At 47.5% G+C, this 27,997-nt stretch overlaps 2 protein-coding genes across 4 annotated transcripts in view; both read right to left on the reverse strand.

The window, feature by feature from the left end:
• Positions 1–3,052: 3,052 nt before the first annotated feature.
• On the reverse strand, positions 3,053–25,039 carry TATDN2 (TatD DNase domain containing 2). Of its 3 annotated transcripts, none has more exons than XM_070359817.1 (8): positions 23,740–25,038; positions 23,174–23,605; positions 16,126–16,620; positions 9,310–10,176; positions 7,327–7,454; positions 5,967–6,150; positions 5,376–5,551; positions 3,053–5,008 (listed from the first exon to the last, which is right to left on the reverse strand). In XM_070359817.1, exons 2-7 carry the CDS (start codon positions 23,597–23,599, stop codon positions 5,411–5,413), a joined length of 2,241 nt encoding a protein of 746 aa, XP_070215918.1. In that variant the 5' UTR covers positions 23,600–23,605; positions 23,740–25,038; the 3' UTR covers positions 3,053–5,008; positions 5,376–5,410. The 3 variants fall into 3 exon arrangements, 2 of the variants coding, with proteins under 2 accessions (XP_070215918.1, XP_005907118.2); XM_005907056.3 differs by having other exon boundaries at positions 3,053–5,001; positions 23,740–25,037; XR_011461986.1 differs by lacking the exon at positions 3,053–5,008 and adding an exon at positions 5,669–5,765 and having other exon boundaries at positions 5,415–5,551; positions 23,740–25,039.
• A 1,927-nt stretch (positions 25,040–26,966) lies between these two features.
• The window catches only part of IRAK2 (interleukin 1 receptor associated kinase 2), a 56,893-nt gene continuing 55,862 nt past the window's right edge, over positions 26,967–27,997 (reverse strand). Inside the window, exon 13 of the mRNA XM_005907057.2 lies at positions 26,967–27,978. Coding sequence (XP_005907119.2) covers positions 27,866–27,978 — 113 coding nt within the window. The 3' untranslated portion in view covers positions 26,967–27,865. The remainder of the gene's footprint in view (positions 27,979–27,997) is intronic.

The raw sequence follows: 27,997 nt of genomic DNA on the forward strand, positions 1-27,997 counted from the left end.
CGTAGTGCAAACCACTCATCACGCTTGGTGGGCACCACGATACCCGACCACCATCCCTCAGCGAGGCGCCATGCATGGCCTGTGGAATGTCACCGTGATCAGGGAACCTATAAGTGCATAATCTTGGGCCCCGTCCTTGCCCTAGAAGATCAGGATCTGCTTTTTAACAAGCCCCCAGGAGCATATATAGTGACTTAATGCCCACAGGGTCCTATTCAGGCAGCAGAGCCAGGTGGCCCCACCCGATTTAGAACAGGTGTCAACTCTCATGACTTAGGACATGACTCTTATGACTTAGGACAATGCAGGGGACCCTCAACGAAAGTGAGACTGAATGAAAAGTCTGTCGTTTCCTCTTTGACTCACCTCCCTGTCTCCAACTCTCTAAGCTGCAGCTCTGCCATCAACTCCGTGCCTGTCCACTGGGCAGACCACACACACACACCCCTTCCATCTCAGGAAAACACACACACACACACAGCCCTTTCATCTCAGGAAACCACACACACCTATTTGGCTGTGTAGTGACTTGGCTCACTGAGCTCTTGCCTCTGAAAGCATCTGCCTCTGAGGGATGACCCCAGTTTGAAAGGCATTATCCCCATTAGTGGGGCTTCCCAGGTGGTTCAGCAGTAACGCATCCCCTTGCCAATGCAGAAGACACAGGAGATGTGGGTTTGGTCCCTGGATTGGGAAGATCCCTGGAGGAGGAAATGACAACCCACTCCAGTATTCTTACCTGGGAGATCCCACAAACAGAGGAGCCTGGCGGGCTTCAGTCCATTGGGTGGCAAAGAGTTGGACACAACTCAGCACACACACATCCCCACTAGAGGAATCTAAGGTATTGGAAAGCAGGTGGATGATTTGGGTGGAGGAAGCGAAGTCCACCTCCAGTGAGCTAGCTTTTCTCTCTGATGCAGAGACCCACATGTGGGCCTGGAGCTGAGGCACATCCCAGCTCTAAAACTTAGAAGGGGGGCCACCCTGATCATTGCTGACAATGCCCAGAGCCCTTTTCTCAACATCCAGAGGAGCAGCCAAGGCCCAACCATCATCAAACAGCCCAAGAAACCACCTCCTGACCTGGTGAAGCAGCCAGTCTGGGTTCAGGGGAGGATGGGTGCCAGGCTCCAAGGAATGCCGGTCACCTGTTGCTCCCCCACAAAGACAAGGCTTTACACCTTTCTCAGGGGGCACACACAAGCCTTCCCTCCCACTTGCCCAGGTCATTAATTCCAGAAACAGATGTTAAGCACCCACTGTGGATGGGGCTCTCTCAGCTGGCCCAGGTAGCATGCCTGGGTGGAACGCTATGGGCCTCAGACTCAGACCCAAATGTGAACTCCAGCTGTCTGATCCAGCCCGTGACACTGAACTTCTCAGGCTCCTCCCATGTAAAACACCCACCTCCCCAGTCAAGACTGAACAGTATCTCCCTGGAGGACATCTGCACACAGTAGGCATTCAATTATCCTAAGATCCACCTTTTACTGCATTCCTGCTGTGCACCAGGCGCTGTTCTAAACACATCTCGCATGAATTTAATGTAATTTCAGTTAATTTCCACAACAAACCCACTTAAGAGGAAGAAGACTGAAGTTCAGAGGAATTAGGTGACTTCCCGAGGCCACGTAGCAAACAGGTTTCCGACCTACCCAGAGCTGTGGGCTTGGGCCTAGGCGCCCCCATGTTCTGCTGTTCTCAACCAGTGTCACCCTCTTGCCCTGCTACCTAAGGCAGCCTTTTGTTTCCATTTTTCATTTTCATTCATAAGACATGGGATCAACTTGGAGTAGGCCAAGGACAATTTCAAGTTGACAACTGGAAGAAATAAAAACTGACTGCAGGGAAACAGGGGACACACTTGAGAAAATGCAGCATTTCACACCTGGTCCCAGCCAGCCTTCTCAGACCTGCCCATGTCACTTCCCGACAACACTGCCTTCCGGCTCTCCGAAGCAGGTACATTTACACCCTGGGCTGAGCAAGGTATTTACACAGGAAAAACAAAAACAACAAAAATGTCCTTATGAAGAAATTGTTTTATAAATAATATGCCCAGTACATAAGAATGATAGCACGTGTGTTTAACTTCTTACACACTTACAGGGGTGTAAGAAATTCCCTTAGGACAGTGTACACAGAGGAGTAGAGACCCATGCTTAGCAACCACACTTTGGTCTGAGTTCACTTCCAAACACTGTTGACAGACGAGCATTTACAGCAAGCAAGAGGGCTGCCTGGCCACTGACCAACAGTTCTGCTGCCGTCCTGGGCACTGTGTTCAAGCAGCGTACAGTGGACATTTGCCTGGATTTTACAGAAATGAGTGACACAAAAATGAAAGTGCTCACAGTAAATGATTACTACTGGTCCCAAGCTTAATACACAGGGAAAGGTGGAAAACACCAGGAAAGCTGAGAGCAGATTTCCAGCCGCAGAGACTATCTCTGTGTCAGGCAGACACAGCTGCCGTGCACTCAGCTGGGACGGAGCTGAGACTGAGGAATGTGCTGGAAATACACAAACCAATGACTGTGCGTCCCAGATGAGGCATTAACAGATTCCAAATTCATCAACTGTTCTTGGAACAGAGCCTCCCTTTGGACAGGCTTACTTTTGGCTTGAGCACTTCTGTCCAAGGATACCGTAAGACAGGAGGAAGTTCTGTTTCACTGCGTCCAGAGTTTGCCCAGAGGCACCAGAGTTCACAGTCCAGAGCCCACAGTGCAACGGAGCCATCAACAACACCCTTCTTTCTTCCATTTTTTCCCTCCTGTTTCATTGGTCAGAACAAAGAACGTGTCTATTTTTCAAGGCTAAGAAGCAGAAGTGTATCTGGGTGTTCCTGGGCCGTAAAATGAGAGTAAGTGCTTAGAGGCAGCAGAGATCTGGAGAAGGTACCCAAGCTGCTTACTTCCAGCTGAATTCTGCTGAAGCACATATTCGAGAAGGTCTCCAGACCTCTGGATCCTTAGGGTACAAAGGTAGGAAACAACCAAACCACTGCTAACACTGAGAAATACAAACACACATGGAGACCATGGGCTGAAGATCCATCACTTTATTTTCAGAAAGAGATGGCCAAAGGGGACGAGGGGGCAGAGATACAGAGGCATGCCAGCAACACAGCAGAAACAATCCAGTTGGCCATCTAAAATCTGTAAATGAAACACAGTGCCAACTGGCTTTCACCCCCCTTCACCCCCATCCCGCTTGCCACAGGTCGCATTTCACTGTGTAACAGAAATGAAAATCCTTAATCCTGGAGATAAAAGTAGATAGCACCTGGTGCTTCACCTTGGCAGGGAGACTGCGATGGCTCTGAGACATCCACTGAGTTGTCACTTTTAATCATTGCACGCGGGCCCGGCTGGTTTCCCTCGTTGGTGTCGTGATTTCCAGGCCTTGTTGTGAAGGAGACGGCTAAGCGGCAGTTCATTTGGGGAACAATGAAGCACTCTGAAACACTTAGTCCTCCAAATCTTCCAAGCAGGAGAACAAGGCTCTGGACTCCCCAGATCTGAGGCACAGATGATGCACAGCTGATCCATGGAAGGTGGACAGTGAATCAAGGCCCACTTCCCAGGCCAGCAACTTAGGTCCCCGGGCAAGGAGGAAATACCACACACGAAACGCCAAGTCCTTTTCCTTGCAGCTCACGAGGTTCCAAAGCACCTTCCGCAAACACCTAGAGGGGTCCAGCGCAAGTGATGATCTTACGGTTTCGGCTCCTGGTCTCCAAGAGACAAAGGACTCAGGGTGGCCTGTCTCACTGAGGAAGTTGGAAGTAAGGATCCTTTTGTGCCAAGCGCCAGAGCGTCCTCACTCTTAACCTTTGACTGTCATAACCTTCCAGGGTCTGTATGGAACATACTTTCACAAGGCACCAGCAGGGCGCAGAGCACAGCTCAGAATTTGAGACGGCCTGGCTGCTCAGAGTCCGAGGAGGGGCTCTGACTTCCACCACGGAGAAAGAACACAGTGGAGGCCAAGGTGAGGGAGAGCCCCAGGCCGGGAAATGGGAGATTCATGGACACCGGGCCTCTTGTTCTGCATAGGCAATGGACAGGGCTGGGCGGCGCCAGCAGAGCTTTGGAGAATTAAACTGGTTTACCTCTCGACCTGGGTGGGGCGCACAAGGGGCCATTACGAGAGATGGAACAGAAGGAGTATTTTTGGTCCAATGCTGCAGGAGCAGGGGGCAAAGTGGAGGCCAGCAGGGCTCAGAGCCCTGAGGGCAGGCTAACAGTTTCTGCGGCAGACTGGACCCTTAGCGGTTAGTTCAACATAACTGAGGGGGAAGAACACCTTCCCTGGGGTCCTTGTCCTCAAACAGGCTTCCTCCTCAGGTCCTCCAATCAATCCAGGGTTCCCTCAGCCAGGACTTGCCCTGGACAGTGGACGCCCCCCGGTCCTCTCTGTGTCAACAGCAGTGGAACCAGTGAGACCACAGCTGAGGTCCTTCAGCCAGTGCTGACGCAGAAATGACACTGGCGACGGTGCGGGCCAGACTGAAGGTTATCCAGGGGAGCGAGGGGCTCCTTCACCGGCCACAGGAGCGTCAGCCTCCAAGACAGGTCTCTGGCCAACGTCCCCCAGAGATTTCCCACTCAGGATTTGTGTTTAGAGTGGAGAACCAGGAACCACACCACTGGCTCACGCGCACTAAACGAGGAGCAGTGTGACTTCACACACAGACTGCTTGCGCCTAAGCCACAGAGACAAGCTCGGAGTAGGTGAGTTTGCTGCGCCCTTACACCCTCCCCTTCTGCCCAGGTCACCCTGGAGCACCACGGCCGGGAGGCCAGCCCAAGCCCCTCGCCCACCCACTGCACCCCATCCCACCCTCCCCAGCCGGAAGCACAGGCCTCCGAGGAGGTCTCAGGAAACACCCTGTCCAGGTTTCCTCTGTCCCAGCTGGCTCTCCAACATCCTCGAGTGGGGACCCACAGGCAGAGCTCACGCGGCCTTTCTCCTGTCAGGCCGCTGGTCATCCTGCAGGGTGTGGGGAAGAGAAAAGGATGAAGGTTAAACTCAACTTCAGGGGCGTCCCTGGTGGCTCAGCAGTAAAGAATCTGCCTGCCAACCCAGGAGATGCAGGTTCGATCCATGGGTTAGGAAGATCCCCTGGAGAAGGCAACCCACTCTAGTATTCTTGCCTGGAGAATCCCATGGACAGAGGAGCCTGGAGGGCTCCAAAGGAATTGCAAAAGAGTCGGACACCACTGAGTTAGCACACAAACTCAAGTTCACTCAAGACAGACCAGGCTCATTGCTCACCCCATGTTTACCTGCTCCACATTCATAGAGACCAAGTCATTTTTTGTCTTGGTTTTGCAAAACTACACATGTAATGTGATTTTCCCCACCTTTCCTAGGAGACTCCTGGTGGCACCCTCCCCGCTTAAAGACTGTAGAGGCGGCGGGTGTTCTCACGCAGGGTGGCCAAGGTGCTGGCGAGCGGCAGGTCTTTGACCCTGGCGATCTCTCGAACCGTGTGCAAGGCCAGGCCCGGGTGGGCGTACTGGCAAAGGCTCTTGGGAACCTGGAAGACACCAAGCATTCAGGACATCGCTGTGCTTTCTGTGCACAGCCGTCAGGCGCGTGTCCCCCCCGGCCCTTCCCGAGCAGGGCCTCTGGAGCTGTGTAGAGACCCCTTTACCTGCAGGTGCAGGGAGAGTCCCAGTCAGGGGGGCTCTGGGTGAGCAGGGTCCCACGCTTCCTTGGACAACCCTCTACAGGGTAGGGCTTTGCACTGCCTGGAAGAGAGTGGTTACCCTTCAGCTTCTCAGCCCCCTAGACTTTGGTTCTGCAAAGCAACAGAGAGGAGACATCTACACAGCCAAGGGCGGGACCTGGAAAGGTACTGGGCGCTCTGGTCCTGCCAGCCTTGCGCGGGTGACCGCCCACCGCCCACCCTCTCTCCTCAGCGCCTCAACTTAGCTTGAAGACGGCCCTACCTGTCGAGGCAGGAAATAGGGAGCATCCGTCTCTACGATGATCCTCTCCAGCGGGATCTGTTTCAGAGCTTCCCGGGCCTCCCAGGCGGAGGAGTAGGTCAAGACGGCTGTGAAGCCCACGGACATGTTGGGAAAGTGGTCCAGCAGGGGCTCGATGACCGGGTAGCTGCCGGTGAAGCAGTGCCTGCGAGGAGGAGAATCCCACATCAGGATTCTCTCGTTACCCACTCTGCCGAAGCCCCAGCTCCCTCTAGACATTTCACCTCTTCTGAGTTAATGTTGCTGGACAAATTCTCAAAAATGCAAAGACTGCATCCGAGGGAAGGACTCACAGTCGACACAGTCAGAAGCAAAACTGACAACCGCAGCCCCTCCGGATCACGATACTATGGGCAGAAGTTACGTCCATGTCATCGAGTACACCGGAAGGGGCCTACGGGTGAATTTTTCTTCTCTTAGCCTGACACCTGTCCATGTTCTTAGTACCATATACACCAGCCCAGAAGGGCCGAGTGACTGTGCCTCGTCTCATCTCTGGCGGCCGCTCCACTCAGAGGCGTCACTCTTTGCCTGGGTGCCTGGAAGGCGGTGGTCTAGAGGCCTGACAGCCCCGCCCTCTTCAGTCACCTGTCAGAACCGGGCTTGGGATCTAGACTCTGTTTCTTCAGTTAACCCATCTCACCCATCTTGAAAGAGCCAGCTGGGCATCACCTCCTGGCCCCTTGTAGCCAGAGGCAGCTAAGGGCCCGTGCTCTGGCTCCCTGTGCCCAGCTCAGCCCCACACCCTCTGGGGAGTCACCAGCGGACCGTCTCTCACAGCTCCTCCAGGGCCCCCTCAAGCCAAGCCCATGCCCAGAACGGGCACACGGCAGGAGGCTAGTGAGTTTACCCAACTAAAGAACCCCTAGATACCATTTACAGAAGATACCTCCTGGACTTTAAGGTGGGGTAGGGAGGAGTGGGGAGGGATGAGCTTTCAAACTGCAAGGAGGAGAGAAAGTTTCTTTTCTGGTGCCCTGGAATGGTGTGCTCAGTCACTGGACCCACAGCAGCTCCCCGCAGATCAACAGCTCTCATTTCTGAGAACTGAGCCTCCGTTACAACCTGCTTCATGGGATGGGGGTCACAGCGATTCAGGGTATTAGCTCAAACCATATGAAGCTGTCATTTTTTACGTAAAAAGTGGTCAAGTATCAGAAATTTCATATGGGTCAAAATGATAGCTAATCTTTTGAAAAGATTCTACGAAAAGACCTAACATTATCAATGCTCTTTTCTCACTGCATTTGTTTTTCCCAGTAACATCCTAGACAGAGGGACATGTTCACTTCCTTTGCCCGCTGAAGTTCCAGGCTCTCACCTGTGAATCTTGTAGTCTGGAGGCACAAGTTTTTTCATGATTTTCAGCAGATCTTCATCAGCTTCCCGGCAGTGGATCACCAAGGGCTTCCTCAGAGACACGGCCAGCTGTAGCTGCCTCTCAAACACCTGGGAGAAGGTAGCGACAAGACCTGTGGGTGAGGGCCATTCTGGATGTCTGTTACCTCCAGAGCAGCCAGTCCAGTGGGCAACCCCCACCATCTCCCATTCTTTGTTTTTAAGCTCTATAATGCATAATAATAGCTAACATTTACTGACTGCTTACTAGATAGTAGTAGTATTTAGGTGTATTATAACCTGTAATCCTCAAAAACACCCTAAGATAGGGTGCTCAGCCCATCATGTAAAGAAACGGAGGCTCCAAATGAGGCCAGATAACTTGCAGCTGATTAGCTGGAGCACCCGGATTCAAACCAGAACCCAGGCTCTGCATGGAGCAACCACTAGGCAAGGCTTATTTGGGGCTCCAGGGGCGGGGCAGGGCTCAGAAGCAGCACTCCAAGATAAGTGTGCTCTCCTTCACCGCCCCTGCCCCTACTCCCACTCCCAAGAGGGAGCCCGTCACCTTGCACACCTTTTCCTCCGTGAAAAGTTGCCATGGATGTATCTGCATGATGCCTGACTCTCAGAGGTGCCAATTATGTGTGGAAAGAATAAATACTAAAGCTATATCCTGCAACTTGCTTTCTTAACCAAAATCACATCTGCTAGGTGAGTACCTACAGATACATTAAAAAAAAACAACGCTCTTAATATTTCCATGAGTAGTTTTTTCCAATCATGGAATATAATTCACGTTGGAATTTTTAACATCAAATTAGAAGATGCTTTGAGTCAGGTGACTCACTCGAGAATGACATGTTCAAGTCCAGCGCTCGCACTACCTTGTCTCAAGATAGCGGCAAAGAACCAATACCAATTCTGACATAACTCAGGTTTAACCTGTGTTTTCAACTAAAGGAAGTGAGCCAGGAAACCAACAACATGGAATGCTTTCAAGGACTTTAACGATGAGCTAATCCCAGTACCGACAGCCCACTGGAGCCCTCTTTAACATATATACCCTCTTTGAACTCCTCCAGAGGCAGAAGGCTGCAAGAGATTCTAATTTCAACACTTAATTTTTGCTTCTAAAAAGCTACTATTTGCATAATCAAACTACTATAGACTTGGGGTGGAACATTACATGGCTGTTAAAAAAGCATATTTTTCAAAGAATATTTAATGAAGCGGGAACATTTTCACGGTGGAAAAAACATTCAAACTACTACTTTCTATTAATCTCCTAAATTCTTTTTTAAAAGACACGTACATACAGCACTCGTTTCCTTGATTCTTTGACAGGTACTCATAAGACATGCCACCAACTGTTCCATGCAACTCTCCAAGGGATAGCGACAATAAAAATATGAATTCCAAAACACATCTGAATTTTAAAAACTATTAAGAAGAAAGAATTGTTAGGGGACAGGAACAGTGGCTGCAGTGGAGCATGTGTCCTCCTCAGGAGCCAGCAGAAAAAGAACAAGAGGAAATGAAGCTCACTACAAGGGAGAAGTCATGGTCACTCTCTCCTGGATTGGGAAATGATTCTCTTTGCTCATTTGTGTGTTTTGCAAAATATTCTGCAATGGGCACACTAACTTTAAAATCAGAAGAAAAACATATTGTTTAATTAAACAAACAAAATGTGTTGCTTCCCAAGAAGGAATGGAAGCTTTGACATTTGTATCATTAGCTGTAAAGGTCATTCAGCCCCTACCCTCTTCTTTCGTAATACAACCGAAAGGAAGGCAACAGCTTGCGAAGCATTTGACCAATGACATCTGGGGTTGGGGAGAGGGGGTCTGGATAAGAGCAATCATGTTTTTAGAGATTCTGAATTCTTTAGTTCCCAAAGTGGAGAAACGCTTATGTAACCACTAAGAGAGGAACACTGTGAGCAAACGAAGGACGACGTTACCTTGTGCTGCTCTGGGACAGGCGTGGTGCACTTGTGAGAATAATCCAAGCCCATCTCCCCGAATGCCACGGCCTTGGGGTGCCTCAAGGCCTGCAGAAGATTCCTTTCTTGACTCTCACTGTAGTAACGTGCAAAATGCGGGTGACAGCCAAAGGCACCCCACACCAGATCCTCCTGCAACAGGTCCTCCCAGAGGCCATCAGTCAGGGTGCGAGGATCGCAGAAGTCAGAGATGCAGCCCTGAAACTCCTTAGGGAAGGAGCTGCTGTAAATCTTCCTGAACTTGCTGAAGGTCCCTTTGAATGACAGCTTGGAATACAGCATGTCCAAGTGACAGTGGGTGTCGATGAAACCCTCCAGCCTGGACTCCCGACGGCTCCTGGGCAGGGAACTAGACGCAGGTTCCTCAGCAGGACGGGCCAGCACGTCCTCCTGGAATGTTCTTTTCTCCTTCACGTGTCCCTCTGAGCTTCTGGAGAAACGAGATGAACGAGACTTCCGGGATCTGCCTTCCTTGGCAGCCTCAGGCTCCCTGGAGGTGAGCGAGGGGCTCACCGTCGAGGCGGGGGAAGAGCCCTGGCAGCTCCTGCCCGCCTGCGTCGTGTCGCTGCTGCCACTGCCCACGGACGGGTACCTGGGGGTCTTGGGACCGCTGGCCCAGTAGCTGGCATAGTCACACCAGGGACTGCTGTACAAGTGAGCTGGGTACATGACGTAGTCCGTGGGGAAGGCAGAAGCCTCTGGAACTGTGGAGGGTTTTAGGGGGACGGGCTCCTCCTGAGAGAACCTGGCTGTGGAAATCTCATCCACGTCGGACCAGTCACTTCCTGAAGAGGTGCGCTCCATCACCACCTCCCGGTCCTTAGGCTGCAGAGGAGGAAAGAGACAGAAGGTTTGCCTTTGACCTGTGTGAGGACAGCCTCCCATGCTCGGCCACCAGCCAAATAGAGGCCCTGGCCACTCAGGCCACGGAGATGGCACGGCATTGACTCCTTAGTGCACTTTGTCATCTGGCTTCCTGATTACTTCGCAGAAAGTGAGCCAGGTTACCACGGAATAAACTTGGGATCATGGTGTCATGTGCCCTCCCTGGAAGGGAGGCTGTGCCTGCATCCCCTTTCTGAAGAACCCCTCTTGGGAAAAAAAACTGCTCTCTAGGACATACAGGGTATGGGGGGTGCAGTTGTTAGAGAAAAGCACTGCCCAGCATCTCATCACTAACAACAGGTCTGTTGCGCATTCAAAATATACCACCATGCAGTTGGAGTCCTTGGAGGCTGTGCCTGCAAATTCTTTGATGTTACTCTCCATTGAAAGTGGGGTCTGTGACCCCTCCCCTTGAACCTGGGCCAACTTGTATGGTAACTGATAGAGCCGGAAGGGACTGCAGCTTCCAGGACTAGGTCAAACCAGTCTTGCTCCTCTGGGGGAGGTCGACTACCGTATGACTTCTGAGCACCCACAACCACATCCTAGAGGTCACAGGTAGGTGCCAAGCACCAGCTGCTGGACATGTTCACATGTAAGCACATCAATAAAATACCTCTCACATACACTAACAGATAATTAACACCTTTGCAATCTAGCTCTTCAAAATATATTTCACTATTTCCTCTTCCCCCAACAACAAAAGTTAATCTGATTAAAATTATAAAAAATGTCCAAATGGAAGGTAAGGGTTTCTCCTCAAAATGATACTTCCCTTTTCTGAGGGTTCATTTCATATTTAAGTGCTCACAAAGTCTCTTGTAGACAAGATACACTCTTTTATTTGAAGAAGATAAATGACCCTAAACAAAACTCAGTCAAGCTAATTTGAGTATTTATTTAAAGAGGTTCCTTAAACTCGTTTTTTTTTTAAAGGGAGATGGGAAGCAAAAAAAGGTAACAGATTTAGTAATTATTTCTGGGGGTATGACCTCACAATTCTCTGCTAGATATCATTTTAAACAAAGGTTTTAAAGATAGTTTTTAGTTTTTTATAAAGATAACTTTTTAAAAAGCAATAAGCTAAGTGGTTACGTATAAAATTACACTGGAAACTTAAAAAACATAAAATATGTAGGAGGAGGAATAGGGCAACACAGGGCCAGTTGGAAAGCTACTTTTCACTAAATACATTTTTTAGTTTTAAACCCTGGAAATATATTTCCTAAAATACTAACTGAAAGAATAATTAGACATGGTTACACTGTAGGATGCCCCAAAATTTACCTCCCAAGACTGAACAAATGCAAAGGGATTTGCAAAGGGAACAGCTACTTGTAATGTGGTATAGAATTTCCAGGGACAGAATAATACAGACCAAAAAGTGCTACATCGTATCAATGAGATCTCAGCTACAGGAAATTCTACAAGTCAAATGACATCTTTTTTTGTTTAATATATGTAACAACAAATAACATGGAATGGAAAGGGGAGGAGGAATCTACAGAGACTAAGAGATTTAACACTTTAGAAAATGACACAGATGACTCTTACATCCTGCTTCAAACAAACTGAAACAATCATGAAATAGGGAAGTTTAATCACTGACTGGATATGTGTGCTCAGTTGCTCAGTCGTGCCTGACTCTCTGCGAGCCCATGGACTGTAGCCCACCAGGCTCCTGTGTCCATGGGATTCTCTAGGCAAGAATAATGGAGTGGGCTGCCATTTCCTTCTCCAGACTGACTGGATAGTTGACCCTATTAAGGACTGGGGGGACAGGGCAGAGGGAGAGATTAGAACTGTAGTTATGCTTGTTTTTTCCCTAAAGATCCTAATTTGAGAGATAAACACCAAAATATTTATGGGTGAAATGATATGGTAGGTGCAGTTTTCCTCCAAATAATTTGTGGAGAGAAAAGGGATATAGAGCTCAAACAAGACAAGATCGGCAGTGAGTTAGCACTTATTGATGATGAGTAATGGGTAAGTGGGTAATTTTCATAAATATTTTGAATATCTCATAATAAAAACTTTAAATGGAAATAACAGCAATTAAAATGCTAACTCAGATGGAAGGGTAGGGATGTCCTCTGGCTGCTTCACAAACTATTATCTGAGGGTACTGGTTAAAAACAAAAAACTAATTCTGCAGTTCCATCTCAGACCTCTTGAGTCAGGTTCTCATTCTTCTCATCAGGGAAGTTCAGGAAATCACATTACATGACTCAAAAAGTAACTCCAGTGACAACAAAGACCATGTCAGAGAAACATGTGAAAAGGTTCAATAAAACTAATCAAATATGAGGGGGTGAGAAATGGCAGAGTAGGGGGAAAAATGACTTCAGAAAATGCACATGTACCTAGGAATACATATGATAAACAGACTTTGGCGACATCATCTAAGACCTTGAAAGACTTTATATATAGTCAAGTTGGCCAGGAAAAGGTTTTGGATTTCCTTTTTGGGAAAATTGACAATTACCTATACTCAAGACTGCCTAAGGTTCAAGTACATATGGTGAAATTTAAAGCTGCATTTATTGAGAGTCTACTATACACGAGGCACTGAGCAAAGTATTTTCATGTATTAATTTAGCATTCAGCAAACTTCAGCCCACAAGCCAAATCCAATACACTGCCTGTTGGTTTAAGTAAAGTTTTATTGGAATATAGCCAGGCTCATTCACTTTAATATTGTCTATGGCTGTTTTCATGCTATTACAGAAGAGTTGAATAGTTGCAATGGAGGCCTTAAAAGCTCAAAAAACCTAAAATATTTACTATCTGGTCCTTAACAGACAGTCTGCTGATCCCCATATTAGTCTGTGATAACATTTAAAGAATCATGCCTTTTTATATAGAGGAAGAAACGGGGGCTCAAAGAGGTTAAGTGACTTTCTCAAGACTGCAGTACACCAGCAGAGCCAGGATATGAACTCAAAATGTCTGATCTCAACACTCATCTGCTAACCTACCCAAAAATATCCTCAACAGGCAATCTAAGTGTCCAGTCTGACAAACGGGAGTTTGGGCATAGAAGTTTGGAAAGTTCACCCATACCAGGGAACTCCAGGCAGTGAAACAATGATCTACATTAGACAGAAACACAGGCATTATACACTGGGTTGGCGGGAAAAGTAGTTTACAAAACCTACTGCTCTTGGGGTTTCCAATTAAATACAGCACATGTGGGTTTTGTCCTTCCTGCCAAAAACCTCTTATTAAAGTTATAGGAAATGGACTTGGAAAAGCATAAACCTATGAAGAGAAAGCATACAGAAAAAAGAGCAAAGCAAACTAAAAAAATAATCAGATACTAGAAAGCAGATAAAGGAACAGTCACTGGATAAGCAGATCACAGATGGCCAAAACCTAGGCCTGCAGTGAGAAAACCCCCAAAACATGCTGAATCATACTATAGGCCCCCAGAAGACCCAGGAATTGGAGGTATCAGAGCTCTCAAAATGAAGGCGAGGCTGGAGATGAAAGTAAGAGGATCTGTGAAGTTAAGAGCCCCAGATCCTTGCTCCCATCCTGCACAGATGGGTCTGCCCCTTCCCCGCCCAGCAGAAGATAAGGTTCGTGCTTGGAAAAGTTAAGCCAAGGAGCCCGTGGAAGAACCAGGGACAACAGACACATAGCTGAGGGTCATCACATGTTAGACACTCATGAACCCAGCCACGCCCTCAACCTGACTCCTAAAACACTAGCAGCTGGACCTGTGCTCCTGAGCAGAGCACTGGAGGATTTGTCCCAGGGCCCCACCCCTCACCCCCCAGCAGCCTTTCAGGATGAAACTACAGGTGATCACATGATGTTATAGGCAGCAGTTGATAAGCCCACCCAGGCACCAAGACTTCCAACTGGCTTAATGCTTCATCGTTAAAATATGAACAGATACCAGAAACATCTGAGGAAAAGCCTAACACAAAAGATGACACCAAAATATTTAGGGGAAAAAAACCAAAAAAACAGAAGAAAACTCTGAAAAAATAGTGTGGAAAGAAAACTTTGAAACAAACTTTTAATTCATATTCTCAGAGAAACAAGAGATGGTATTATAACCTCAAAATGAAACAGGATGTCTAAAAAAGGACAACTCAAAAAATTGAGCCAGTGTTTTATAATTTAAGCATGCCAAAAATTTTAAAAGCATGTTTATCATCATATGCACTCTCCTTAATTATGCATCAAGAAAGCAGAGATGAAAGGAGAGAGGAAAAAAGGAATCGTAAGGAATCAAAAGGAATATACCCTCAAAAAAGAAACATGGAGAGCAGACTACTTATTTTGACAATATTGAGAAGAAATTAATGGTACTGTTAGGGGAAGCACACTGACTGAAACCGCCCACCCTGGCCAGGCACCACAGTAACCATCTGCATGAGGTGTTTTATGACAGGAGGTCCTGGTAAGGAACACGGAACTAATAAGCCACCAGGAGAAGGAAGAGTTCAGGAAAGGTCAAAAGGAGACACCATATGTCCAACCACCTCCCAGAATCCTCCTCTCTGGCATCCATCTTGGCTGAACAAGGCGTGCACCACCAGGAAGGACTCCAAGTCAGAATGATTGGCTAAGGACAACCCGGAAACTAATCCCATCACCATAAAACCCGTAAGACTGCAAGCCACATGGCAGAGCAGTTCTCCTGGCTTCCCTTACCCTACTGCTTTCCACCAGGGTGCTCTTTCCCAATAAAATCTCTTGCTTTGTCAGCACATGTGTCTCCTCGGACAATTCATTTCCGAAGGTTAGACAAGAGCCCAGTTTCTGGCCCTGGAAGGGGTCCCCCTTCCTGCAACAGTACTAGCAGTTTGGAGATGAAACAGTCATAAGAACAGAAAACTACAGGAAAGAAACAAAGTAAGATGAACTTCAAAGTAGACAAACTTTTATAAGATTGGAAATATAATCAGAGTATACTAAGTCAGTCAGCTATGAATACGGTCATAATAATTGTAAATAGATTTGACTAAAAATTGTATTATGAATCAGAGCTACAGGAAGGCAGAGAGGATACATTTTCACGTGTGGGTACCGTCTAAGTGTAGAGAACTAAATTCTCGTCTCCTGTGTAGAAAGTCCACAGATGTCTAAATTTTTAAAAAATAAACAATGTGAAATTACTTAGAAACACAGACTAGAAAGAGAGATGAAAGGGGCTACCTCCGAGCAGCAGTCATGAAGCATGGGCAGAGATGGTACCACAGAGGAATGTTTTTTCCCTCCGAATCAGAAACAATGTTAAAAACTGCTCGTTTCCCTTCAGTGTTATTCGGTGTCACCCTCTCCCTCCTCTAGAGCAACAGAAGTTTATCTGAATGTAGTGTTTCCCAGATGGAAGTCAGTCTGGAATTTTCCAGATTCTCTTGCAAGTGTTGGCCAGATTCTTCTCAACAGATGTGAGCAGATATAATGGGGACTACTACTGAGCCAAACTCTTAAAAGGGAGGGAATGTACTTTGCTCTTCTCCCCTTCCTCCTGGCTGGAATGTCAATGTAACATGCGGAGCCTGGTCACAGCCACTCGAACCACACGGTGGAAACCGCCGAGCGGCAGCAGAGTCAAGCAGGAGGCACCCAGGTCCCCCACACCGTGGACCCATCGTCTATAAGGCAAACTGCTTAAGTCAATGTTATTTTGGCCTTTGTTACACAGGAACATCTGTATCTTAACATATAAATCATAAAACAAAGCTAGCACTGAATTGAGGTTTCTTAATAAATCTGAAAGGCATGATACAAGAGGACTATCATTTTGTTTCCTGAAGCCCTGGGTAAGTCAAGGACTGCGTTGAATGAGTAATACCTATGATCAAACTAAAAAGACCAAGGACATTTAACAAAACTCAAAACTCCACGCTTGACCTGAGCTTGACTCACCTTCTGGCCATTCAAATGCGAGTCAGAGTCATCCAGAAACTCCAGGGGTGGAGAGCACTCTTCAGTGACCATCCTTCGGCCACCCAGGGGCTCCTCGTTGGGGGTCTCCTGAGGGTCTATCACCACCCTCCTGTCACAGAAGCTGCTCTTCTCCAGCACAGTGTCCTCCTCCTCCGCTCTGACCTCTGGGGTGGTCTCTTTCTCTTTCTGAGGAGCAGCCACACTGACACTCCCGGCTGGTCCCTCTCCGCGGCGGGGGTGCTCTGCGATGTGGGGTTTTGCCCGTGGGGCCGCCTCTCCCTTCCTCTTTGGCATCGACTTTCCCAGGATGCCCTGGATGGCCTTTAGGTAGATCATGGCGGAGCCCTGGTCTCGAAGTCTCTCCCTCTGCCTTTTCTGGACCTTGTGTGGTTCCTCCATTGTACCATTTTGACCCTCCGCTTCCGCTGCCAATTCAGAATCCACGGAGCTACGAGGGCTATCTTTGGAATCAACCTGGAGGAAAAAAATGAGAAATTATGAAAGGTGATTTCATATACGAAGCACTTAGCAAATGAGACATTAGTGGAGACGTCATGCCAGCCCTCAGCACAGTCAGCCACTGTTAACAATTTCAGTAGAAACTGGACTAGAAGAGCGAGCTGAAAGAGATGAAAGGGGCTATCTCCGAGCAGCAGTCACGAAAGATGGGCAGAGATGGGTACCACGGAGGATGCCTCCGCCCATCCTTTCTCTACAGCTACCACAAGGAGTTCTACAATCTGGCAACGCCGCTTAACGTGCTTCAACGACTCTGTGTCTGCCTGACTCCTGAGTGTGACCCCGGAAGCTCTCCTCCCCGGTTGGCCCCCAACCTTCCTTCCAGCATCATCTCCTGCCTTTCTCCACTCACCCAGGTGTCCTGGAAATGAGGGAAGCACTGGAGAAGGGGGAAAGGAGGGCCCTGGAATAAGCAGCACCCCAAGCATCAGAACAACATTTCATAATCCTTTTTGGGCACACACAGTTCTTGTTTCCTGAAATGTCCTTGTCCGTCAAGAGAACTCAAATGGCACCTCTTCTGTGAGGACTTTCCCGATGCTTAAAGTCACTCACTCCTCTGACCCCTCGTACTCCAAATACCCCTGTTATCACACTCCACACCTCGCACTGTGATGAACTGTCTCATTCTCTGCACCACCAGCCCCAGCACGGCCTCACCCAAGCACTGGACATCCACTGAGTGAAGCACAAGATAGGATCCCCCGTGAAAGTCTCATCACTCAAGAGCCAAGATGCACAATGCTTTCTCGTGTCTGGGTTGCGTGACCTTTTAAAGGGCCCCCAATGGAAGGATGCCGCCCTCTTCATCTCCCTGCTCCTCCCATCTAATGCTGGGCCAGGATGAGCAGGTGCTCAAAGGAGGGCAGCAGCCTCAAGAACACTGGCTGTGAAGTCAGACTGACCTGGGATTATACTGTAGCTCTGACCTGTACAAGCTGTGTGGCCTTGGTCCAGTCTCTTAACCTTTCTGAGTCTCACTGTCCCAGGGTCTACATAGCAGGTGCTCAAACATTTGTTCACTGGTATCTAAGCATTTGTTAAGTAAGACATAAAGATAACACTGCCATCAACTATACTTCAATTAAAAACAAACAAACAAGCTTAAAATCTTAAGGGTTTAGCATAACTATGGCTTTACTTCTCAAAAAAATAATAAAATAAAACAGATAACACTACCCACCTCACAAGACTGAGAATTATGTGAATGCACCTGATGTGAACTGACTCATTGGAAAAGACTCTGATGCTGGGAAAGATTGAAGGCAGGAGGAGAAGGGGACGACAGAGGATGAGATGCCTGGATGGCATCACCGACTCAATGCACATGAGTTTGAGCAAGCTCCCGGAATTGGTGATGGAAAGGAAGGCCTGACGTGCTGCAGTCCATGGGGTCGCAAAGAGTCAGACATGACTGATCGACTGAACTGAACTGAACAGAGGTCAAATATTGAGATTCACATTTGACAAGCTTTAGCTTCCCAGCTGACATTAATGGTACAGAACCCACCTGTAAGTGCAGGAGACGTTAAGAGACACGGGTTCAATCCCTGGGTCAGAAAGATTCTCTGGAAAAGGAAATGGCAACCCACTTCAGTATTCTTGCCTGGGAAATCCCATGGACAGAGGAACCTGGTGGGCTACAGTCCATGGGGTCGCAAAGAGTCAGACCTGAGTTACCTACTAAACCTCCTTCTCCAGCACATCATAAAGTTCAAACTTTTCCTTCCACTCTTCCTTCCCCAAACTGAATTAAAAATTTGGACATGTCATCAACAGATGGAGAGAGATTTCATGTTCCCAGGTTGGAAGAAACAATATTGTGAAAAATGACTATACTACCAAATGCAAGCTACAGATTTAATGCGATCCCTGTCAAACTACCAATGGTATTTTTTGAAGAACTAGAACAAAAAACTTCACAATTCATATGGAAACACACTAGACCCCGAATAGCCAAAGCAGTCTTGAGAAAGAATGGAGCTGGAGGAATCAACCTTCCTGACTTCAGATTATACTACAAAGATACAGTCATCAGAGAATGTGGCACTGGCACAAAAGCAGAAATATAGACCAAAGGAAAAGATAGAAAGCCCAGAAATAAACCCGTGCACCTATGGGTAACTTATTTTTGACAAAGGAGGCAAGAGTATACAGTGGGGCAAAGACAGCCTCTTCAATAAATGGTGCTGGGAAAACTGGACAGCTACATGTAAAAGAAAGAAATTAGAACACTTCCTAACCCCATACACAAAGATAAACTCAAAATGAATTAAAGAAATAAATGTAAGACCAGAAACTATCAACTCTTAGAGGAAAACATAGGCAGAACATAAATGATGATGTAAATCAAAGCAAGATCCTCTACGACCCACCCTCTAGAGTAATGGAAATAAAAATAAACAAGTGGGACCTAATTAAACTTAAAAGTTTTTGCACAGCAAGGAACTATAAACGAGGTGAAAAACAACCCTCAGAATGGGAGAAAATAAGAGCAAATGAAACAACTGACAAAGGATTAATTTCCCAAATATAGAAGCAGCTCACACAACTCAATGCCAGAAAAACAAATCACCCGATCAAAAAGTGGGAAAAAGACCTAAACAGACATTTCTCCAAAGACATACACATGGCTAACAAACACATGAAAAGATGCTCAACATCGCTCATTATTAGAGAAACGCAAATCAAAACTACAATGAGCTATCACCTCACACCGGTCAGAATGGCCATCACAAAAAGTCTACGAACAATAAATACTGGACAGGGTGTGGAGGAAAGGGAACGCTCTTGCACAGTTGGTGGGAATGTAAACTGATACAGCCACTATGGAAGACGGTATGGAGATTCCTTTAAAAACTAGGAATAAAACCACCACATGACCCAGCAAACTCACTCCTAGGCGTATACCCCGAGGAAACCAAAATTTAAAAAGACACATGTATCCCATTGTTCACTGCAACACTATTTACAATAGCAAGAATATGGAAGCAACCTAGGTGTCCACCAACAGAGGAATGGATAAAGCAGCTCTGGTACACACACCATGGAATGTGACTCAGCCATAAAAAGGAACGCATTTGAGTCAGTTCTGATGAGGTGGATGAACCCAGAACCTATTATACAGAGTGAAGTAAGCCAGAAAGAGAAAAGTAACCATCATATACTAATGTATATATATCAATATATAATGAATCTACAAAGACGGTACTGATAAATTTATCTGCAGGGCAGCAATGGAGAAACAGACAGAGAGAACAGAATTATGGATACAAGGCGGGTGGGGGAGGAGGGCAGCCAGAGGGTGAGATGTATGGAGAGAGGAGAGAGTAATGCGCAGACGTACACTACCATACGTAAAATAGACAGCTAGTGGGAATTTGCTGTATGACTCAGGGAACTCAAACGGGCTCTGTATCAACCTAGAGGAGTGGGACTGAGAGGGAAATGGAAGGGAGGTTCAAGAGGGAGGGGACACGTGTATACCTATGGCTGATTCATGTTGATATTTGACAGAAAACAACAAAAGCCTGTAAAGCAATTATCCTTCAATTAAAAAAAATTAGATATGTCATACTAAAGGCTAAACATAAGGTAGGTGAAGGTGCTCACAATAGAGACATTTAACCTTCTCTATAAAGTAAACGAAAATCATCAACTACCGTTAGAATCTGAGGGACTTCCCTGGGGAGTCCAGTGGTTAAGAATCCACCTGCCAATGCAGGGGACATGGGTTAGATTCCCGGCCCTGGAACTAAGATCCCACGCGCCACGGGGTGACTAAGCCCATCTGCCACAACAAAGACCCAGCACAGACCAAAAAAAATTTTCTAAAAATCTGAGAAAACCTTGCCCACAATTATCCTGGAGGTAATATGGCACAAGATGATGATGCTGGCCAGCAGGAATCGCTAACGATTCCAAAATGCCAGTGTAGCTATGGTCTAAAGGTGTTCCCCACAAAATTCAAATGTTGAAACCTGATCCCACAGTGGTGTTATTCTGCGTGTTCTTTGGGAAGTGAGTAGGTCATGAAAGTGACTAATTCTTACTGACAGGATCAGTACCCTAGTGAGGGGGCCCCAGACAGCTTCCTTGTCCCCTTCTGTCATGTGAGGACATAAAGAGAAGTCTGTGACCCAGAAGAGGGTGCTCACCAAGCTGGCACCCTGATCTCAGACTTCCAGTCTTTAGACTTTTGAGAAATTTCTGCGGTTTATAAGCTACTCAGTCGGTGGCATTTTGCTACAGCAGCCAGAATGAACCAAGATAAACATCTTCTCCTCGGAATATCCCATGACCTGGCACACAGACTTCTCTGATGAGGGGGACACACAAAGCTACGTGTGTACGTCTCCAAGTCCTCAGAGCAAATGCAGAAGGGCAGGTGGAGGGGTGGGAAGAGGCAGGTGAGTGGTGACTTGTTAGACAACATGTCTGCAAATGACTGTAGAAAAAAGCAGGTAAGAGGGGAAGGTCAAAGAGGCATTTTCAAATCATCTAAATAAGTACTGTGCCTCGTTTTCAAACCCTCTCTAGGGAGAGTGCTTAGCAGTGCTAGAGAAGGATAGTTGGGATTAATTCTATCAAGTCTCAGAGTGTACTGACATGAATGATCTTCCAAAGGCGCAAATCTGCCTTCCTTCTATACAGAACTCCCTAATGGCTTAGAATAAATCCAAATTCCCTTGGCTCCTAACACCCCACTGCAAGCTGCCCCCTACCTAGCTCCTCAGCCTCCATTCCACCAAACCATATCCTGAGGCAGTCTCGTGACTTCTTCAGGCCTCCCTCCAGACATCATGCCCCTGAGAAGCCCCCTCGTGGGGCCACCATCCAACAGAGTGCTTGACACACAGTCCTCACGTAAGTGCTTATGACTGACAGCAGGCCAAGGAAAGAACCCCAGGACTTCTGAGACAGGACCAGACTGCTCATTTCTCCAAGGGGAACCGTGAGAATGACTGTGGTAAAGCAGGCCCTTGAGCCCTGGAGGAGAGGCGTGTCTGTCATTAGATGAGACCACGCCCCATCAGGGGCCACGCCCTCAACGCTCGAGTTCCGGCCCAAGAGAACCCGAGCCCAGCACGCAGCGCACCTGAAAGACTAGGCTAGAGTCTTCCCCGCCTCACGATCTGGTTATTGGATTCAATTTAATCAACTGATCGTTTTACCCTGTACCCCAAACCACTGAAACTGCATCAAGGATAAATGACAAGATCAAACTAGCCTCATATTTACCTCATTTACATGTGTCATATTAATATACTTCATATTACCTACACTTATGTCAAAGACAAACCCTTTCAACTCACCATTAAATTTTTTTTTTTAAATCAATGTGCCCACACAAGGGTTCTGACCGTGAGGGCCACATTGAAAACACGTGGAACACTTCTCCTAAGGATAACAACCTGCCAGCAAGGACACAGAGCTAAATACAGCCTCACTTCTCAGTTCCACATCAGAAACCATTCAGCAAAGGCTTTAGGACAAACTGTTTCCCTTCTGGCTGGTTCCGGGTTTTTTAATGATAACTTTATTTAGGGGCAGCCCATCTTAACCAAGTTAAGACTTTGCCTTTCTTTGCTCCTCCACGTACAGAACTCCCCACCTCTAAACGCCCGTATCTCCAAAACCTAGAAAGCAAATCACAAGCAACTAGAAACACTGCCTGGCACAAGCTAGGACCTCGATGAATATTTGCTCAAAACCTAATTAAAGAGGTGGCTGACGCTCACACAGTAGCCGGCAACAAAACCCAGGACTCGTCTCCTCCCTCTAACCCGACTGGAAGAGACGGAACATTTCCAAATTCACGTTCAACTTTCTCTCTCACACACACAGTGCAGGTGCTGAGAAAATTTAATCAATCCTTTAAAAAAAAAAAATAAGTGGGTGAAATGCACCTCCTCCGTGAAGCACTCCTGCTCCCCAACATTATGAATTCATAACCCTCCCGTGTGTTCCCACTGGGGAACTAAATGTTGAACCTCTAAAATAACCCTGCCCCACCATGCAAAAGCCCAACGTGCTGGAAAACATAACCCAGGTGAAAAGCCACACCAAAAACCAAATCCTTTTTCTTGGTTCTGTGCCTCGAGGTAGGTATATGGCACAACTCAGTAAATTAACAACTAAATTGCATACACCTATGTCTCTGGGGCACGCCAGCCACCTGGCACAGCGAATCTCCACCATGACTGACTGATTGCCAGTTACAAGCACCTGAGAAATACTTCAATACCAGGAATCTGCGCCCACACCCGTGCAGAACCTCAAGAATTTTAAGGTAGTTTCAAAGTGCTGGCAAGTTTGCAAACTACCTCTCAACGGAACTTCAGGCCATCCCCTGGCGTCTATCCAGTTTGCGCTTAGTGCCCTGGGAAGACCCCAGAGATCTTAACAGACATCTTTTTCTTAGCGTCCTTTCACCAAAACTCCACCGCCAACATCTCAATCCAGGTGGAAAGGGCTTTGCCGTTTGCAAGGCATTGGGGCCACTTACCTTAAGGCTGCAGGCTTCTTCCTCGAGAGAAGCCATTTCTTCTAGAGAAGGTCTGACAGAGCGCAGAGGGGATCCCCCTGACGAAAGGAACCCCTGTGAGCTCGGAATCAGGCCTCGTTTGCAGGCGGCCCTACCCGCACCTGGGCCAGAGGAATGGGAGGAGGAGGAGGAGGTGGAACTTCTGCGGCGGGAATGCGAGGAGGAGGTGGAACTTTTGTGGCGGGATGAGCCCCAGGACACATCGTCCTCTTTCTGGGCTTTCAGGCGCTTGGGGCTGCTGGCCCCTCCTGAACGCGACACAGAGCTGTGAGCTGGGCGGCTGGAGGGGGCCACATCACTGGGCTCCCGGAGGCAGCTGCGCTTGCGGGAACTCCGATCCGAAGTGCTGCTCCAGTGGTACTTGACCTTGCGCCGCTCCGACGCCATGGGCACCTGCAAGGTAAACAGGCGGCCGGGAGTCCACCACCTCCCCTGCTGGCTGCCCCTTCCTCCAGCCTCCCGCCTTCCCGGGAACCCCTGGGGGAGGGCAGGCCACTAGGTCACAGCCAGGGGATGACTTCACTGACCTTTCCCCTTTTCCACTGCCCATCACAGTTCTCAAGGTTTCAGAGACGCTAAAGCGCTTCCTATGTCGGCGATAGCAAACCGCTTCGAAGTCCAGAAGGTCCCAGGATTTACTAAAGGTTTCCTTCGATTAGGTTCCGAGCCCACAACGTGCTTCCGCGATTACCAAGAGCTTCAGTTTGCACAGCGCTACTTCGGGGATGTCAAAGCGCTTCCGGAACTACGACGCGCTCTGACTGAGTTTGCAATACAAAGCCCTTCGCAGATGTCAGCGCTTCAAACGGCTACAGGGCGCTGTTAGGTCCACACTTGGAGGCCAGTCCTGCAGCCCCTGGGCGGGCCCGCGGCCAGGAGGCCCGGAACGCCGAGCGCGGGCCGCAGAGCAGTACCAGACCGGCACGCAGCCCGCCCTGCCCCCGAGGCCCAGCCGACCAGCCCTGGGCCGGAAGGGGGCGAGCCGCCGCTCAGCCGGCGGCGCCCGGGTCCGCCTGCTCAGAATATCCCCGGGTCTGCCCGTATCCCGTTCCTGCTCTCGCCCCCGGACGTCGGCTCCGCAACCTGACGCCCTGCCCTGGCCGCCCGCTTGCCGTCCGCCCCAATCCTGCGGGGCCGGCCCTGCCTCCGCCGGAGCTGGGACCACACCGGCCTCTGCTGGACCCGCCTACCGGAACGAGTTGTACGGCCCGCAGCCCGGCGTGCGGCGAGGGCGGGTCCTGCGCTGAAGAGAGGGCGCCCATTGCTCAGATCAACAAGGGGCGGAGCTCCGGGCAAGACGGAGCCCCTCTGTTGGTCAGTAAGTCTGGAGGCGGAACCCTTCGCCTTACGAAACTCGTCCATTGGTCGGAAGCTAGACGGGCGGAGCCACACACGTTAGCTCGTAGAGCTGGAAGCAAAGGCGGGGTCGCAGTTCCTCAGGCTTGCGGATAGTGGAGGAATGGGGCACCGACTGATCCGTGCGCTCGCGGCTGTTCCCTGCTGCTCAGAGCTGTCCCCTTTAGCAGGACGCCTTCAGATTCAGATGCGCTGATCAAACCCACACTAGCGTCATCACTCCATTTACAGAGCAGGAAACTGTGGTTCAGAGACCCAGTGACAAACCCAGAAACTGACGGATTTGGAATCAGAAACTACGGGGTGAGGGGTGGGGGTGCAAAAGACTACACAAAAACGTAAACTATCCTCTGGCAAACAAACACCAAGTTAAAAAACAAGGTACAAACTTGGAAAGATGTTTGCAACACATAGCAAGGGGCTCATGTCCTTACTATGTAAAAACTTTGGCAATAAGATAATTAAGTGGGCAAAGGAAATGAATTGATGAATGTAACAAATAACAAAATTGATTAAATTTCATGTTGCCATATGAAAAAATGGCTCCATTTTGAATTATTTAATGAGTACAAATAAAATTACGTTTTCACCCATTAGGTTAGCAGTGATCAAAAAGCATGATGATATTCTCTGTAGTTGAGGATGTGCAGAAATGCACTCCCATACATCACCAACTGAGCTTATACTGATGTAACCTGTTTGGAAGGTTTGGTTGCAGGAAGAATGAAAACAATCTCAGTATCCAGCAAGTGACGTTAGTTGCGTAAATTACAGAATAACCATACAATGGAATAGCAGGCAAAAAGAAGGAAGTGCTCCAAATATACTGTTGAGGAAGAATAGCCAAGAAAGACAAGAAAAAACAGGATCCAGAATAAATGAAAATACTGTGTGTAGTAAAAAATGAGAAGTGGAGCCTCAAGATACAAAATTTTTTATGTCTGTGAGTAACCACTCTGTGTGCTTCTAATAATTTTATTGAGATATAATTTACATACCATAAAGTTGACCAATATATAATTCTATTATATTTTAGTATATTTAAAGTTGTGCAACCATCACCATAATCTAATTTTGGAACATTTCATCACTCTAAAATCTTGTGATCATTACCACTTCCCTCCCCAAACCACTCCCTGCTCCCCCATACACACACTCCTAATTTCTGTCTCTCTGGATTTGCCTGTTCTGGACATTTCACAAAAATGGAAGTATATATGTTTGGCTTCTCTTAGCATTATCTTTTGGAGAAGGCAATGGCACCCCACTCCAGTACTCTTGCCTGGAAAATCCCATGGACAGAGGAGCCTGGTGGGCTGAAGTCCATGGGGTCACTAAGAGTCGGACACGACTGAGCAATTTCACTTTAACTTTTCACTTTCATGCATTGGAGAAGGAAATGGCAACCCACTCCAGTGTTCTTGCCTGGAGAATCCCAGGGACGGGGGAGCCTGGTGGACTGCCGTCTATGGGGTCGCACAGAGTCGGACACAACTGAAGCGACTTAGCAGTAGCAGCATTATCTTTTCAAGTTCACCCATGTTGCATCAGTACTTCATGTTTTATGGTTGAATACAATTCCATTGTATGCATATGCCACACATTCTGTTGATGGGGCATTTGGGTTGTTTCTACCTTTTGGCTATCATGGATATTGCTGTTATAAAAACTGGTGTGCAAGTTTTTGTATGAACATGTTTTCATTTCTTAGATACATAGGAGTGGAATTTCTGGGTCATATGGAAACATTACCCAATCGGCAACTGTCCTCTATTGCTCAAAATGCTTTGGAAACATACTGTTCATAATTTGAAGGTGCTTACCACATCTCAGGTCCTTTTTGGGGTACATAACACAGACTCTAGTTGAATCCTAACAGCTACCAGAGCTTAAGACAAAGGTGTCAGTAGAAATCACTGTCCACCTGGGCTGGAGTCCACTCAGATTTCTTATGTACTAGTACAAAGCTGACCTTGCTGAGGGGCTGTTGAATGCCCTTTTACTATCAAACCTATGAAACTGGTACTTTTTATCCTCCCCCATTGTACAGATGAGGAAACAGAAGCTCAAAGTAACTCCCTAATTTGGCCCAAGATCATCCAACTATTAGCCAACATTTTAGAGCCAGCGCCCAACCTCTTAGCTACCTCACTATACCACTCATGGATGCAGAGAAACTTCTCCATATCATCTGGACACGCAACTAATTATGATACACATTAGCTTTCCCAATGTGTTTTTTATCTTACGAAATAAAAAAATCACTATATTAGGCTTATTTAAAATAGGATACACTGAATTTAAACTAGCATTTTAACAAAAAGACTTGCAACATGACTTTTAAGAAATAAACCCATTGCATAAATGTTAGTTGAATAACAAAAGTAGACACTTAATGTCCTTTTTAAAAATTTATTTACTAAAACAAGATGTGCATTTTCCAAGTATTTCTGTAGCCATGTCTCTACCTCTTCCTCCCCAACAGCCCAGGGAGGGAGAATGAATGAATGCATGTTACTTACAAGGAAACTGAGGTCTCAGAAATTAAATGCTTGACTTAATTAGCAGCAGAATCAGTCATGAAACTAGTTCCTCTGGTTCTTCATCCAGCCATAAATAACACATACTCTCTAAATAACAGCTCCATTTAAATTATTAGCGTTAGTGGGGTGGGAAAATAAAGGTGCAGAGTAAGCATTAAATAAATATCTGTGAGTTGCAAGATTTCCAAAAGAGAAAACAGAGAAATCTCCAGAGCCTTCTGCCAAGTGTCTGGCTTGTGTAAAACTTGAGACCTTGAGGAAGGAGTGAAGAACCGAACTGGGACGCAAGTTGGAAGTCTTTGAGGTCATGGAAGTTTGCAGGCGGCAAATATGACCTAGAGAGCTTAGCTTCGGAAAGTGCCATCAGCACTCAGAATGCTCCAGTGGTTGTCGAGGGTGAGAGCCAGGAAACGGCATCTGCGGGGGTGGTTATCATCACATACTCCCCAGAACCACAAAATTGCCCACATCCTGGGCTCATGGACCAGGGTTTCCACTTTAGTGGCCTGATAACCCAGAGGTCTTATTGACAAATCCCAGAAAGGAAGAGGACTTCATGGATTTGTGTGTCTTGGAAAGCTGAGTCCTATCTCCCCTGACTCACTCTGGAAAAGTGGAAGTGTCTCTTCGCCTGACCCAAGGGAAGCTGATGTTGGTGTTTCCTGGGAGATCGCGATTCTTCCTTAGATCTTTTTCTTGATCTGATGTTCATCTTTCCAATGGAGGACGAGGGTCCTCAGCTGTGTTCAAGTCATCAGGGGCCAAAAAGCTCAATGCTATCCAGTTTCTCTTCTTTGTAAAGCAGGATATTCTCCATGAGTTTCCTTTTGGCCTCATTGATCTCGATTTTCCACGAAGTCTCTGTAGCTGACATTCAATGTAAAGA

The sequence above is a fragment of the Bos mutus genome, chromosome 22 (genome assembly GCF_027580195.1).
Source record: "Bos mutus isolate GX-2022 chromosome 22, NWIPB_WYAK_1.1, whole genome shotgun sequence".
In the NCBI taxonomy this organism is placed as follows: Eukaryota; Metazoa; Chordata; class Mammalia; order Artiodactyla; family Bovidae; genus Bos; species Bos mutus.

Excerpts from the sequence above, each read along its gene's own strand:
- TATDN2 (XM_070359817.1), bottom strand. The coding sequence starts at position 23,599 with ATGGCGTCGGAGCGGCGCAAGGTCAAGTACCACTGGAGCAGCACTTCG. Across the intron at positions 16,621-23,173 it reads AAGAAGCCTGCAGCCTTAAG|GTTGATTCCAAAGATAGCCC; the intron begins GTAAGTGGCCCC and ends TTTTTCCTCCAG. Across the intron at positions 10,177-16,125 it reads CGCATTTGAATGGCCAGAAG|CCTAAGGACCGGGAGGTGGT; the intron begins GTGAGTCAAGCT and ends CCTCCTCTGCAG.